This window comes from Haemaphysalis longicornis, unplaced genomic scaffold (assembly GCF_048455015.1).
Source record: "Haemaphysalis longicornis isolate Haplotype H1 unplaced genomic scaffold, Haemaphysalis longicornis Haplotype H1 scaffold_12, whole genome shotgun sequence".
In the NCBI taxonomy this organism is placed as follows: domain Eukaryota; kingdom Metazoa; phylum Arthropoda; class Arachnida; order Ixodida; family Ixodidae; genus Haemaphysalis; species Haemaphysalis longicornis.
In genome coordinates, this window is record NW_027526225.1 from 112744764 (window position 1) to 112756970 (window position 12207).

General features: G+C 48.5%; 1 protein-coding gene across 4 annotated transcripts in view; it reads left to right on the forward strand.

Moving 5' to 3' along the window:
* Positions 1-12207, forward strand: part of Mmy (UDP-N-acetylglucosamine pyrophosphorylase mmy) — a 78543-nt gene that overhangs the window by 42845 nt on the left and 23491 nt on the right. The window contains exon 1 of one of the 4 annotated variants that reach the window (XM_077694187.1): positions 11040-11488. The exons of 2 other annotated variants lie outside the window; for them this stretch is intronic. In XM_077694187.1, coding sequence (XP_077550313.1) covers positions 11394-11488 — 95 coding nt within the window. In that variant the 5' untranslated portion in view covers positions 11040-11393. Of the gene's footprint in view, positions 1-11039; positions 11489-12207 lie in introns of those variants that run through there. One more of the 4 variants, XM_077694184.1, reaches the window with a different exon arrangement.

Sequence of the window (12207 nt, forward strand, 5' to 3'; positions counted from 1 at the left end):
TAACTATCAATATTCGTTGTTTTAGCGTTGAACGAAGGCCTGCGCTCCAGTAACCGCACGCGACCTGTGTATAGACGTAATGCTTATACACAGGTCGCGTGCGTATTGGGCCTTGTTTCACCACCGGTTCCTGGGTGCCCAGTGTAGTCGGCGCGCAGTCTGTTCCTTATTGCCTGACATCTTCCGTTCGCAGACTTCCAGCGCTGAGCAACAACGCCGTGGGTTGCATTCAGGAACTAAGTTGCTGTATTTCCGATTGAAGCGAAATACTATATCTATAGAATACCCTTCAACACCATCGCAATTTTATCTCGCCAAACGTTTCGACGCCTTCAGAATATGGGAGATCACGGCATGTGTCGGTTAGTGATAAAACCCTTACCTTTTTTATGTCGTGGCGCACGTGACGTAAAGGGAGAAGTTGTAAACACGGAAATGAATCACCCAAACTTGGCGCACAACGCTGTCTCTTGTCGCAGACGGTCAAAATAAGCGACGTGTGCGGGTGGTTGTGTTTCAGCGTTGCGTAAGTCCGCGTAATCGCTTCCGGCGGTGTCGTCTACTCCCCGCTCTGAAACAAGTACTCCCGCGGCTATACATGCATTCACCCTTACGACGCCAACGTTCTAACCGTTTCTACACATAACGCACATGCGGGGTGTGTGTATACGCACAAACAACGTGACCGCGCCCCGTGGCAGCGAATGGAAATAGTCATTTTCTTAACCCCTTCAAGGTGCCATGCAGACAAAATGCAAGTTTATTTTATTCGAAAGATTTTGTGTTTTATAGTGCCCCCAGCACTTGTCCGGCACCAAACCATCCCGTATTCACTGGTATAACGAATCCATTTAGGTTGAAATTTTGATCCTCCCGCCAAATCGTGTGTTTTCCTGACGTGTTCCACGAAGTCACAATTGGGCGGGTATTCAAACGAACATCCAGTGGGTCATTCCAGCAGCAAGTGCCAAGTGTTGCCCACGTGTGAGAACTGATTGTGTCCATCCTAATGAACCTAATTTTTTCTGACATCATATGTGTGATGCCTGGAGTTGTTTTCGATCGTAAACATGTTTTCGCGATATTAACCAAAAATTAAAGTTCTGGGTGTCAAAGGGTTAAACGTGCTCCGAAAATCTAGGCACACGGGCGTTTTCGCTTTTCGCCTCCATCAGAAAAGAAGCCTGACTGGGGACCCACCACAGCTTCATGTTTGCCTTAATAATTTCGATTATTTGTTCGAAGTTTGCCATAAAATTGGCGCCGTTGTTAAGGGGACGAAACACTCTTTCTAATGAACCAAACGTTTATTCTGTCTTCGTGGACACCGTTGCAAGCCACGTCACAAAATCATGCACCCGTCCGTCAAACGACGACGATGCATGTTGAACGTGAAGCTTTCTCGTGACGGATTCTTTGGTTGTCATCTGAGTTTTCCAAACCGCTTCGAACACGTCCAAATGGATCGATCAATCGGATAGGCGCCAGCTTCACAACGCGAGTGACTCAGTTTCGATTCCGGCTGCCGCAAGCGTTTTTTTTTTTTTCTTTCATTTTCAGCGTTTTCGCGTTACAGACGCCATCAGTAAGAACACTAAAGCTTCGACAGAACAGGACGAGAAACACACATCACGTCGCCGCCAAGAGAGCTGAACCGGCGCCATGGAAGTTGATCCTTTTAAAACGAAAGTGTTTTATTCCCGGATACAAAGATTTCAGTGACGTCATATCCGTCATGGAAGTGACGCCAGTACAACGAAGCAAGCGGCCTGTAAAGGGTGCACCCAGGGCCGTAGCAAGAAATTTTTTTCGGGGAGGGGCGGGGTTATGGATTTTGGGAAGGGATTAGTTTTGCTGAACGCAACAGTAAGTATTGCTTACGTGCTGCATGGAAAAGATTTCGGGAGGGGTTCGAACCCCTAAACCCCCCCTCTGGGTACGGCCCTGGGTGCACCCCTGCACTGATGGTCTAATTGCGGGGATGCAACCTTTAGTACTAAAGAGTACGTTATACTTATGGTTGTTCGTTTTCGGGTTTTATATTTTAACACGAAAGTGTTTTTTGCCGGTATACACCAAGATGTCACTGACGTGTCATATCCGTCACGGGAATGACGCCAGTACACCTTTGCCGAAGCGACCCGCCAGCAGGACGTCGCTCGCCAAGCACACCCACATGACAGCCGCCGACCAGCAAATCATGCTCATTTTGCTGCCTATTTTACCGATTCCTACGACAGAGGAATCAACCACGGTTTTTTTTATCCCTTGTTTAAGTGCAGAGCACTTTAGAGGCTCCAATTATGGCGAATCTCTGCTCTGTACTTCCGAGAGGTTTCCCGTTTAGTGGAACGGCTTTAATTTTTTTTCTTTCACGCAGGTCATTCCCCGTGAAGACATCGAGGCCTAAAAAGCGTTTAGTGTCATTTTTAATCATCCAGCGTATACTTGTTCGTTCGCACATTCACGAGGCCGGTGCAGAGAAAACAGCGCGTGCTCTAATAAATCGCTCGCTTTCCGCGCAGCAGTGTATAATCTCCCCGCTTCCGGCATATCGCAGCTTGATAGTTTCTCGCAAACGCACGCACTCACGTGTCCGTCCGCCCCTCGTTGTCTCCGTAGCACGAGTCCGCCTGCATTGTTCTGCGCTCAGTCCAGTTGCCGCATGCAAGCGGGTTGTTTTCGCAAACACTTCTCCCCTTTTGTGATTTTTTTTGCCATCACGTTGCGGCTCAGCCGTTTTGTCGTTAATTTTGACGTCTCCAGCCTTCCACCTTCCTTCTTAATTTCTTTTCATCCTCCTCTTCTTCCTGGATAGTTTTTTTAAATGTCACTGTTGCTTTTTCTCTTGCTCTTTTCCCTCACGTGCGCGCCGTTTCGATGCGGAAGAGGCGGTGCGAACGCGGAGAAGCTCGGCGCACTGTGCATGCCTTGTTCCTAAGTCGTGGCCGAGGTCTTGCGCCAAGCAGCCGGACGCCTTTAAGTCGTGATCCGTCGTCCGGCGCATTAAGTAGAGCAGCGCGTGCGTAGGAACGAGTGCCCGCCCAGCCGCCTGTTTCCTACGTAGAGTCTTCATTTTGTTGTTGTTGATAACTTACATCCTTCCGTTTCGCTCTCTTCACGACCTGGCATTTATTTTCGTTTTCATTTTGCGCGCGTCGTTGCGCCGCTGCATGCGTTTCGAGTGTTTGGTTGAAACACTTTCGCGCTCTCGTTGGAAAACTGTCGGACATGTCGTCGTAATAATCGCCGTTGTCGCATAAGCTTTGTGGCTGTCGTGTAGCATTCTGGGCGCTTTGGTACTCCATATAAGTATAAAAAATTCTGGAGAAATTCAGAGAATTATCTACTAATGCGTAGCATTCCTATGCCGCCTGTCTTGAGTGTGAGTTTTTTCCAGCCAAATTTTTGTTTTTTTTTTCCAAATCCTGTACGACCAATTATCTCCGCATACGCTATTTAACGATTACAGATGAAACTTTCGCGAAATCTTCAATATTGTGGAAAATTCATGCGTTGTGCGTTTGCCATTTTCCGTAATTTTTGAAATATTTTTCTTAGTTTTTTTTAGGTTTTCAAAACTTCACCCGACCAATTATCTGAATTTACGTTACTGTAAGGATTACATTTGGAAATTTCGAAAAATCTGCATCATTGTGGAAATACAGGAAGTTACACGGTTCACCATTTTCCGTAATTATTTTATGTTTTTCTTATTTTTTTAGTTCTTCAAAATTTCGTTCGACCAATTATCTTTATTTACGTTATTAGAACGATTACAGGTGGAACTTTCGCGAAATCTACATTGTCGTGGAAATGCCATGCGGGACACGTTTTGACGTTTCCCGTAACTTTTTTTTTGTATTTTCGTTATTCCTTAGTTCTTCAAAATTTCGTTCGACCAAATATCTCCATTTACGTTATTCTAACGATTACATTTGGAACTTTCGTGGAACCGGCAATATTGTGGATTGATGCAGGGCGTTACACACTCCTGGCTGTGGGGGTACTCGGCAAAGAATGCTGCGCATTAAAATAAGCGCGAAAAAGGGGCACGGACGATGTGAGGACACACACGCACACTGAGAGCAAGGAAGGACACTGTGTGTGTGTCTGTCCTCGCTTCGTCCGTGTCCCCTTTTTCGCGCATATTTTTGTAACCACCATCTGTTGCTTGTCCGCACACCTGTCTCCGTGCGTACGCGAGCCACTCGTTTATGCCTTACCCCATCCAGCACTGACCCGCTAGAGCAATTTATCTCGCCCCCTCACGAAGTTGTCCGCCCCTGTGTATCCGTCGTGTTACTCGTGTAGTCCGCCTGTCGTATCCTTGCTATTGTTGTCGGACCGTCACGTCCGCCAGTCGTGTTTGTTGCCTGGTCCGCGATTCTCGCTACGTCGAGAATCGGCCTTGCTGTCCGGTACAGAAAATGGCCGCCGCTCTAAAGAGTAAAAAGCGCGCTAACAAAAAGGTCGAAATTTGGGCCAAAATTTGTTGATTAGTTTAAATGAAGCAAATCAATTTGTTTGGCAAGAAAATTCGGTATACATTAGAGTTCGTATTAAAATCGAACCCAGGTCTCCAGATTAGGAACCGGGTGCTTTGACCCGGTGTTTTTTGAAAAGACACATGCATTGCCAGGTAAAGCGGACGCGGTACTTTTTATGGCTTCTCCGCGCTACTCAGGTGCCTATTGAGAGCTTTCCGACGACGCGGAGGCCCGCGTCGCGGCGCGTAAAAACGTCGTTCAGCAGGCTTAAAGGTTATCCAATTCAATCGATTGATTAATTGTAGGATTTAACGCGCAGACGCAACATAGGCGATGAGGCGAGCCGTAGTGGAGGGCTCCAGATTAATTTTGACTACCCGGGGATCTTTAACGTGCGCCAAAATTTATCCAATCCAATCCAATCCAATCCGCAAGTCGAAGTGGGGGGAGGCGTAAAAAAGCTGGGTGCGGCAACATAGATCATTTGTAGAGCAGAAAATTGTGCTGCGTGATTGTTATTAAATTTCAAACCTGAGGTGACTATGTAAAATACTCCTTTTTATCAGGAGATATCTCCCAGCAAGTTTCAACAGTAACCGTTCAGCATAACATATTTTAAATCCATTTTAATCTTTTCGCGCACGAGAAAGGTCAAGGCGGACCAGCATGACGCCATCTGCTCCTGGCCCCAAAATGCCAACGTCTGGGCTCCCGTGACGTGACCAACGCGTTGGCTGCGGTTGGCCCGCGCTGCTACGCCGTGTGTACCACGTCATGGTTTTGGGACTGACGTCATGCTACGCGGGCGCGTGGGGAGGATGGAAACCACGGCTGGTGTGGGCGCCCGCGCGCGCGCGCGCGCGCGCGCCTCGAGACCGGTTTTGGTGCGACAAAAACGCTGACGTCACGAGCGCCCTCCTGCCATGGCGGCTGCCTCGGTGTTCGTTTGGCCGAAACCGAAACTGAAACCAATAAACGCGGCTGTAAATATAATTATTTGCGCTGTGATAGACCGCCTAATGTGCCATTCTGTGATAAGTGGTCTGGTAGGTACCCATAGCATCTAAAAAAACATAACTTGAAAATTTCGCGTCAGTACTCCTTTAAAACATATTCCTTGTCCCTTCTGTTCCGGCGTCCACGCATCCCGGACATTACGATCTCTTGCCAAACATACTGTCATGCGGTCAGGGGAAGGACGCAGGGTTCCCCTTCTAAACAAAGCTTATTAGAGCGAACGAAGAAGCAGTCTAATGGATTGAAGTGCACTGTCGATAGTTCTCGAATCGAATGTCACGGCGTTTGTTCTACACGTATTTATCTCCTTTCCAGGAATATCTAATCGGATCGCGAACGCTGTCACGCGAGAAGTCTGGGTGATTGACAGATGGACTTCAAACGAAACAGCTGGGTGAGGCCTAAGGTAGAACGAACGCATTAAGTTCCGCCTTCATTAAGGTAGCCTTACGCGGCCAGACGCCGTGCAACAAAACATAAACAAGGCTTCACAGAGCACGGCTCGCGGCAATACGAATTACTCTGTTTCGTACCTGGTCAAATTATTCACCGATACTTCCCGCTCCACCGCTTCAAAGTGGAATGAAAACGATGAGACTGTCAAGCAGACTCACATGTTCACACGGATGACGTACACGGTGATTTACAATGCCGAAGCGTCGCGTTATGATAGGTGCAGTGAGACGACATCAGGAAGCCGTTACATTGGCATGCCATGGCGTGTTATCTGTAGCGTTATGAAGCCAGTTTTATGTTAGGGCGCAGCCCTTCAGCAGCCGTTACCTGGGTTTCGCGGCGTCGGCATTATGTCCGCGCAACCGAGTGAGCGAATGCACCAGCGACGGCAGAAAGAAAACGGAGGGGAGCGTCTGGAGAAGGGTGAGGAGGAGGGCGGCACGCGCGGCTATGGCGTCATCCCTCACAGCCTCACTGCCTCCCCCTCACGCTTGTTCGCCGCCAAGACCCTGACACCCACTCACCTCCTTCTTCCCTCTCTTTGTCTTCCTATCCTTTGAACCCCCTTTCCCTTCACTGGACTGGGTTGTATGAGGGTGAACTCCCTGTTGAGTTCAACAATATCCCCAGTTCTTTTCTCTTCCCTGCCTTAATAAATCACCACCACCTTCCGCAGACGCTGTTCCGTTCGCCGCTAATACAAACCACGTGGTATTTGAGCGGGAGCTTCAAACACGATTTGCAACAACGTGCTCGCTGCTCCTCCGTGCGTGGCTAGTCCTAACCACGTGAGATTTGCGCGGGAGGTTCAAACACGATTTGCAACAACACGCTGGCCGGCGGCGGTGACGCGCTGCAATATAACAGCAGAATAGCGCGCGCCGCCGTACGTTCGCTGATTACGTGATCACTTCCTGAGACGCACCAGATATGCGCCGTGACGGAGAAGACTGCACCTCGCGCTGCGCACAAATTTCGCATTAGGGGATATAGTAATCGTCAGTGGATTGTTTTTGTCTCTAGCTGCGCTACACGATAACGTGGCTTTTAAGCTCAGATGTGCACTGTAGAATGGTTTACAATTCGCACCCTCACGCCCTACCAAAAACACGAGAAACCACGCTTTTTCAGGTTGTTTTATCGTTTATAACTCCATTTAAAAGGGTGTTTTCCCTGTGTTTTTGCGAGGTTGTAAGGATGCTATGGGGTTATATACAAAAAATACCCTTAAGGGTGTAAGTCATCTTACAGGGCACGAGGTCGTGGGTTCGATTCTCGGCCGCTGCGGCCGCTTTTCTGATGGAGGCGAAAAGCAAAAACGCCCGTGTGCACGTTAAAGAACCCCAGGTGGTCTAAATTATTCCGGAGCCCTCCGCTACAGCGCGCCTCATCGCCTGAGTTGCGTTGGCGCGTTAAACCCTACAATCAATCAATCAATCAATCAATCAATCAATCAATCAGTCAGTCAGTCAGTCAGTCAGTCAGTCAGTCAGTCAGTCAGTCAGTCAGTCAGTCAGTCGGTCGGTCAGTCGGTCGGTCGGTCGGTCGGTCGGTCGGTCGGTCGGTCGGTCGGTCGGTGAATCAATCAATCAATCAATCAATCAATCAATCAATCAATCAATCAATCAATCAATCAATCAATCAATCAATCAATCAATCAATCATCTTACAGGGTAACGTTTGGCTTCAGAACTTATTTCTCGCGCTTGCAGTAACGTCGAGGTCTCTGCTGCAAAAATACTCTCAGGGAAGGGGCATGTCACCGATTCCCACGCAAAATAAAAAAATAAAAAAAAAATTGAAAACTTGGTTCTGTGCGATTGGAGGAAGCTCTTCTAAAATGTGGCTCGGAGATTAAAAAGCTCGGCGACCGTGCTCCGAATAGGAATTTCGCGTTCACTCTTCGCCGAGTCGCGTACGTGCCGTCGCTAGCGTCCAGCAGTGTAGCTGAGCCCGTGTTGGGAATTCTATGCGTGTCCGAAGGCCAGCAGAGCTAGAGGTTCAGCTTTCGCTCGGGTGGTTCAAGGACGGAAAGTAATTAGAGAAGCACAGCTCACTTACCCGCTTTCTATCGGAGTATAAGTATGGGCTTTAAAATTTTCACCGCGAGCCGTTCGCTCCAGTTCATTCCCGCATACCGCCATGACTGGCTGCTCAGGGTCTTGGTTTGCCGCTCTTACTGAGGGTTGAGCACGACCACCGCACTTCGAACAGACGAGTCCCACGCGCTTACTCGATAACTTATCTCGTTTGCTGAACACCCTGCTTTTTCGGCGTGTTTGGTCCTAAACCCATGCCTTAATTCTGTCGGGCAGCAGAGAATTTTTATTACCCGCGCGGTGGCACAGTGGCTAAGGCGTTGTGCTGCTGAGCACGAGGACGCGGGTTCGATTCCCGGCCGCGGCGACCGCTTTTCTGATGGAGGCGAAAATAAAAAACGCCCATGTGTACGAGATTTCGGCGCACATAAAAGATCCCCAGGTGGTCAAAATTAATCCGGAGCCCTCCACTATGGCGCGCCTCATCGCCTACGTTGCGTCGGCGCGTTAAACGCTACAATCAGATAATGTTTACTATTTTGCTGCGTATCGTTCAGTTAATAATACTAGTCTTCTCTTGATCTCTGTCTGTAGGCGCGCCACTGTGCTCTTTTATATTCTCTATCGGCGGTGCGATTTTCGTGAAATCGACATTACAAGGCAACGTTTAGCCGAACAGGTCACGAGTCGAAGCATGTGAAGCCTTCGCTTGGCTGTGACAAAAAAAGAAGAAAAAAAAAGAACCGCAGAAACTCTGATAAAGGCGGAGCCCTTTTAAAGTCAGCTTCACTGCCACACACACATGCATTGTTGGAAAGACGTCTTCTCGGCGCTGTACTAAGCACTTCAGAAATGAAAACTTTTAGAGTTTGGTGATGTTGGTACATGGCGAACAATGTAAACTCAAGCGCTAGCAGGACGAAATGTAAGGCAGAGACGCGAAACGCTGTATAGGCAGTCTGATCAAAAGTAGGAAGACCCCAGGGCGTTTAAATGCCCGTGCTGCACGAGCGTTTCAAAGGACATTGAATAGAATGTCATTTTACTCAGCTGACAGCTTTGAGCTGTTAGACGATGTTTCTCAAAGGCGTTAATTGAAATGGCATTTGAATCAAAGGAGCACGACAACCGACCTTTGAGAATCTCAAAGGCCTTTGAAATGCGAATGTTTGTACTCTCCCACGCACTTTCTGAATGCCGTATTTACAACAATAATTTGCGAGTGTAACTTCGTTTTTTGAAGAGCACGCTCTTAATAATTTTCCTTTTTTGTTTTCGTTTACTGTCACTCGGTATACGATTACAATGTAACTTGGTACTGCAAAGCCCGGCGGTGCAAAAAAAGAAAAAAAAAACGGCCTATTTCGCGCATTTTTTTTTGTTCGTGTATGTAGGTTATAATCAATCTTATCGCTCGCAAAGTGGTTTTTTGGCCTAACATTAAAGCTTTTTTGCCAAGTTGCGAGAACGAGAAAGGGAAATAATGAATTATTGGAGAGTTTAGCTCCAACCTAAAAAGGAGCTGGCTATTCCGAACTTTGTAGTAATTAAAAGGTACAATGGTTGGCTGTCTTAATGAACCACAAGGTTAGAATCACTGGCTGAAAGATCACATGGGCGCGTAGTAAACTACTTAGTACAGTACAGTACATACGTACAGTACATATGTTTTCATGCAGTAGTAATGTGCCAATAATAGACAGTATGCACACGCGCGCACAGAGAGAGAGAGAGAGAGAGAGAGAGAGAGAGAGAGAGAGAGAGAGAGAGAGAGAGAGAGAGAGAGAGAGAGAGAGAGAGAGAGAGAGAGAGAGAGAGAGAGAGAGAGACGCGCACGCACGCCGTTCGACTCATATGTCCTTTCAAGTTTCAAAACGCTATGCACCAAGCTGCCTTAAAGTCGGCTTCACTATTATACACAAGTGCACTGCTCGGAAGATTTGCTTCGGGACATTCTAATAAATCGCATCGAAGTATGCAGGCCTTAACGTATTTTCTTATGAGCAGTTTCGTATGCGGGAAAAGCGGGACACATCAAGCGTTACAGACGGGCGGGTTTCCTCGCTTAGGTCCCACATAAACGCTTAAGCATTTAATAAAAAGGTCCTGATCCGGATGCTCTGATTCCCCTCAAAAGCCACTCTGACAACAGTAGAAGCGGCACGCGCCAGTTCGCCCCATCATTGCCGGATGTGCGCCGATATCCGATCATGATATAAGCACTCAACCAGGCTCATTTTTAAGGCTAGGATTGTCGCAGTGAACACCCAATATTTGTGGGAAATTCGCATAGGTGTATATTTCCGAGAAAATGTGTCAGATCACGCCTGCAACGCTGACGAGAGTGATCAGTTTCTCCCTCCAAACTCCCCACCTATTACCTAATGAAAAAAGAAACAATTAGAAGCTAATTTTTCTTTCGAAGTTTCTGAAACTTGCGATGTGAGGACGAGTGCATTCATACACACGCGAACACAGTTTTGCTAGTGTTGTTCTCTTGACTAAAGAGGTCATGATGCTTCTCGTCAATCTGCTGCGACACCCTCCTGATGACAGGGACTATGATACTCGCTGTCCACAAGCATGCGCCGTTCCGTTCCGCTCTTCCACCGTTGCCATCTTTCGAACTTCCCGCCTTTTTTAAAGCACATTTCGCTTCAGACATGCTGGCGTCATATTTTTACGTCGGAAATGAGGTCATCACAAATTATGCTTGCAATGACCTTTTGTCCATTTATGTTTGCGTCAGTTGTCTGCAAAACTATGGAGAAAGAAAATGGGAGACGAGAGAGAGAGAAGGGCTAAATAGGCTAAATACGGGGCTAGCGTTTCGGCTAGCGTCGGCCCATTTGCAAAGGGTTGGCTATTGAACTGGTGGCCGTCTGCTTTTGTGCTTCGCGGCTTCCTCCTTTGCGGTTTCGGCGCCCTCAGCTTTCGATAGCGCTGTCTTTTAGTGTGCCGCTGTTGACCAGTGCTTGACATTGTCTATCTGCAGCGGTCGCTTCCATTTCGCTCGTTTGACGCCTCCCTGTTCTTGCCTCCACTGTGCGACCCGTGCGAGGCCAGCGCGACGTAAACAAAAGGACCCGCGCGCGCGCGCGTGCGCGCGGCATTAAAACAAAAACGGCAAGTGCTTCCGCCGCTGCCTTGGCCACGCTGGCTAGCGTCGAGTGGTGCGGTGAACGAGCGCCTCGTGATAAGCTGCAGGGCGACGCCCCTCCACGGCTGCTATCGGCGCTGAGCTCTTCTCATCGCCTTCTCAACGCCGCACACCGATGCTGACCGGACCCGATGAACGACGTGTCAGTCGCGGATGTGGCCTTCACCTGACGTCCGCCCTCCTGGGAGTTTTGTCGTGAATTCGGCGGCGAAGTGATCGTGAGAGAGAATTATGAGCCTGTACGTTGTACGCGGGCGCCGTTTCGAGCGCGTGGCCACGGCGCCGAAGGTGGATGTGGACGATGACGACTGGCGCACCCCGAAACCGTACGTGAATCGGCTCTGTGAATCTCCCGTACGTGCTCGCCTACCCGTTGGCTGGTGGAAATTCGTCTAATTCCGGCCTATCTCGTGCACCCCTTGACGAGAGAAGATCCCGTGATCTAGATTGCTAAAAGTTCGAGCGCAATGCTCTGTTTGCAGTTACTCGAGCGTACTAAAGTGGGTGCACTTCGGTTATTTGCCTGCGCGTAGAGCTCAAACGCCGATCAAGTGTCGATTTGGGCGTGTGCGTGATCACAGCTGCCGCACGATGTACTATCTGCTCTGTGAACGTGATCATGTACTTAGCAGTGAGGTTTCGGGACCTGCAGTCGAGCTGATGTGCTGCGTGTACAGACTGGAGACGGGTGCTGTGGTTTGCAAGACGCGCCTTTTGTGTACACTAGCATGATTGCGTGCTACAGAGCTTAGGGCACTGGGTCGATGTTTTGTGGTGTTTTTGACACAGTGACGTGCGTACTGAGCAACCCTTTCAACATGAATACGTTGCTTTCTCTTCTACTAGGAGCTTTCCGGATGGTTTTGTTCCTCAGTGACTTGAGCATAGTCTACACTTTAGTTAAAAAGCAATGGCTCTAGTGAAGTGAAGCATGGTTGAAGTGCTTCTTTTCTGTCACGCCCAAACCATGACCCATAAATAAGCCAACTCTGTGAGATACGTGCTCTCCAAAAAACTGCGATAAGAGTGAGCGACCACTTCATGC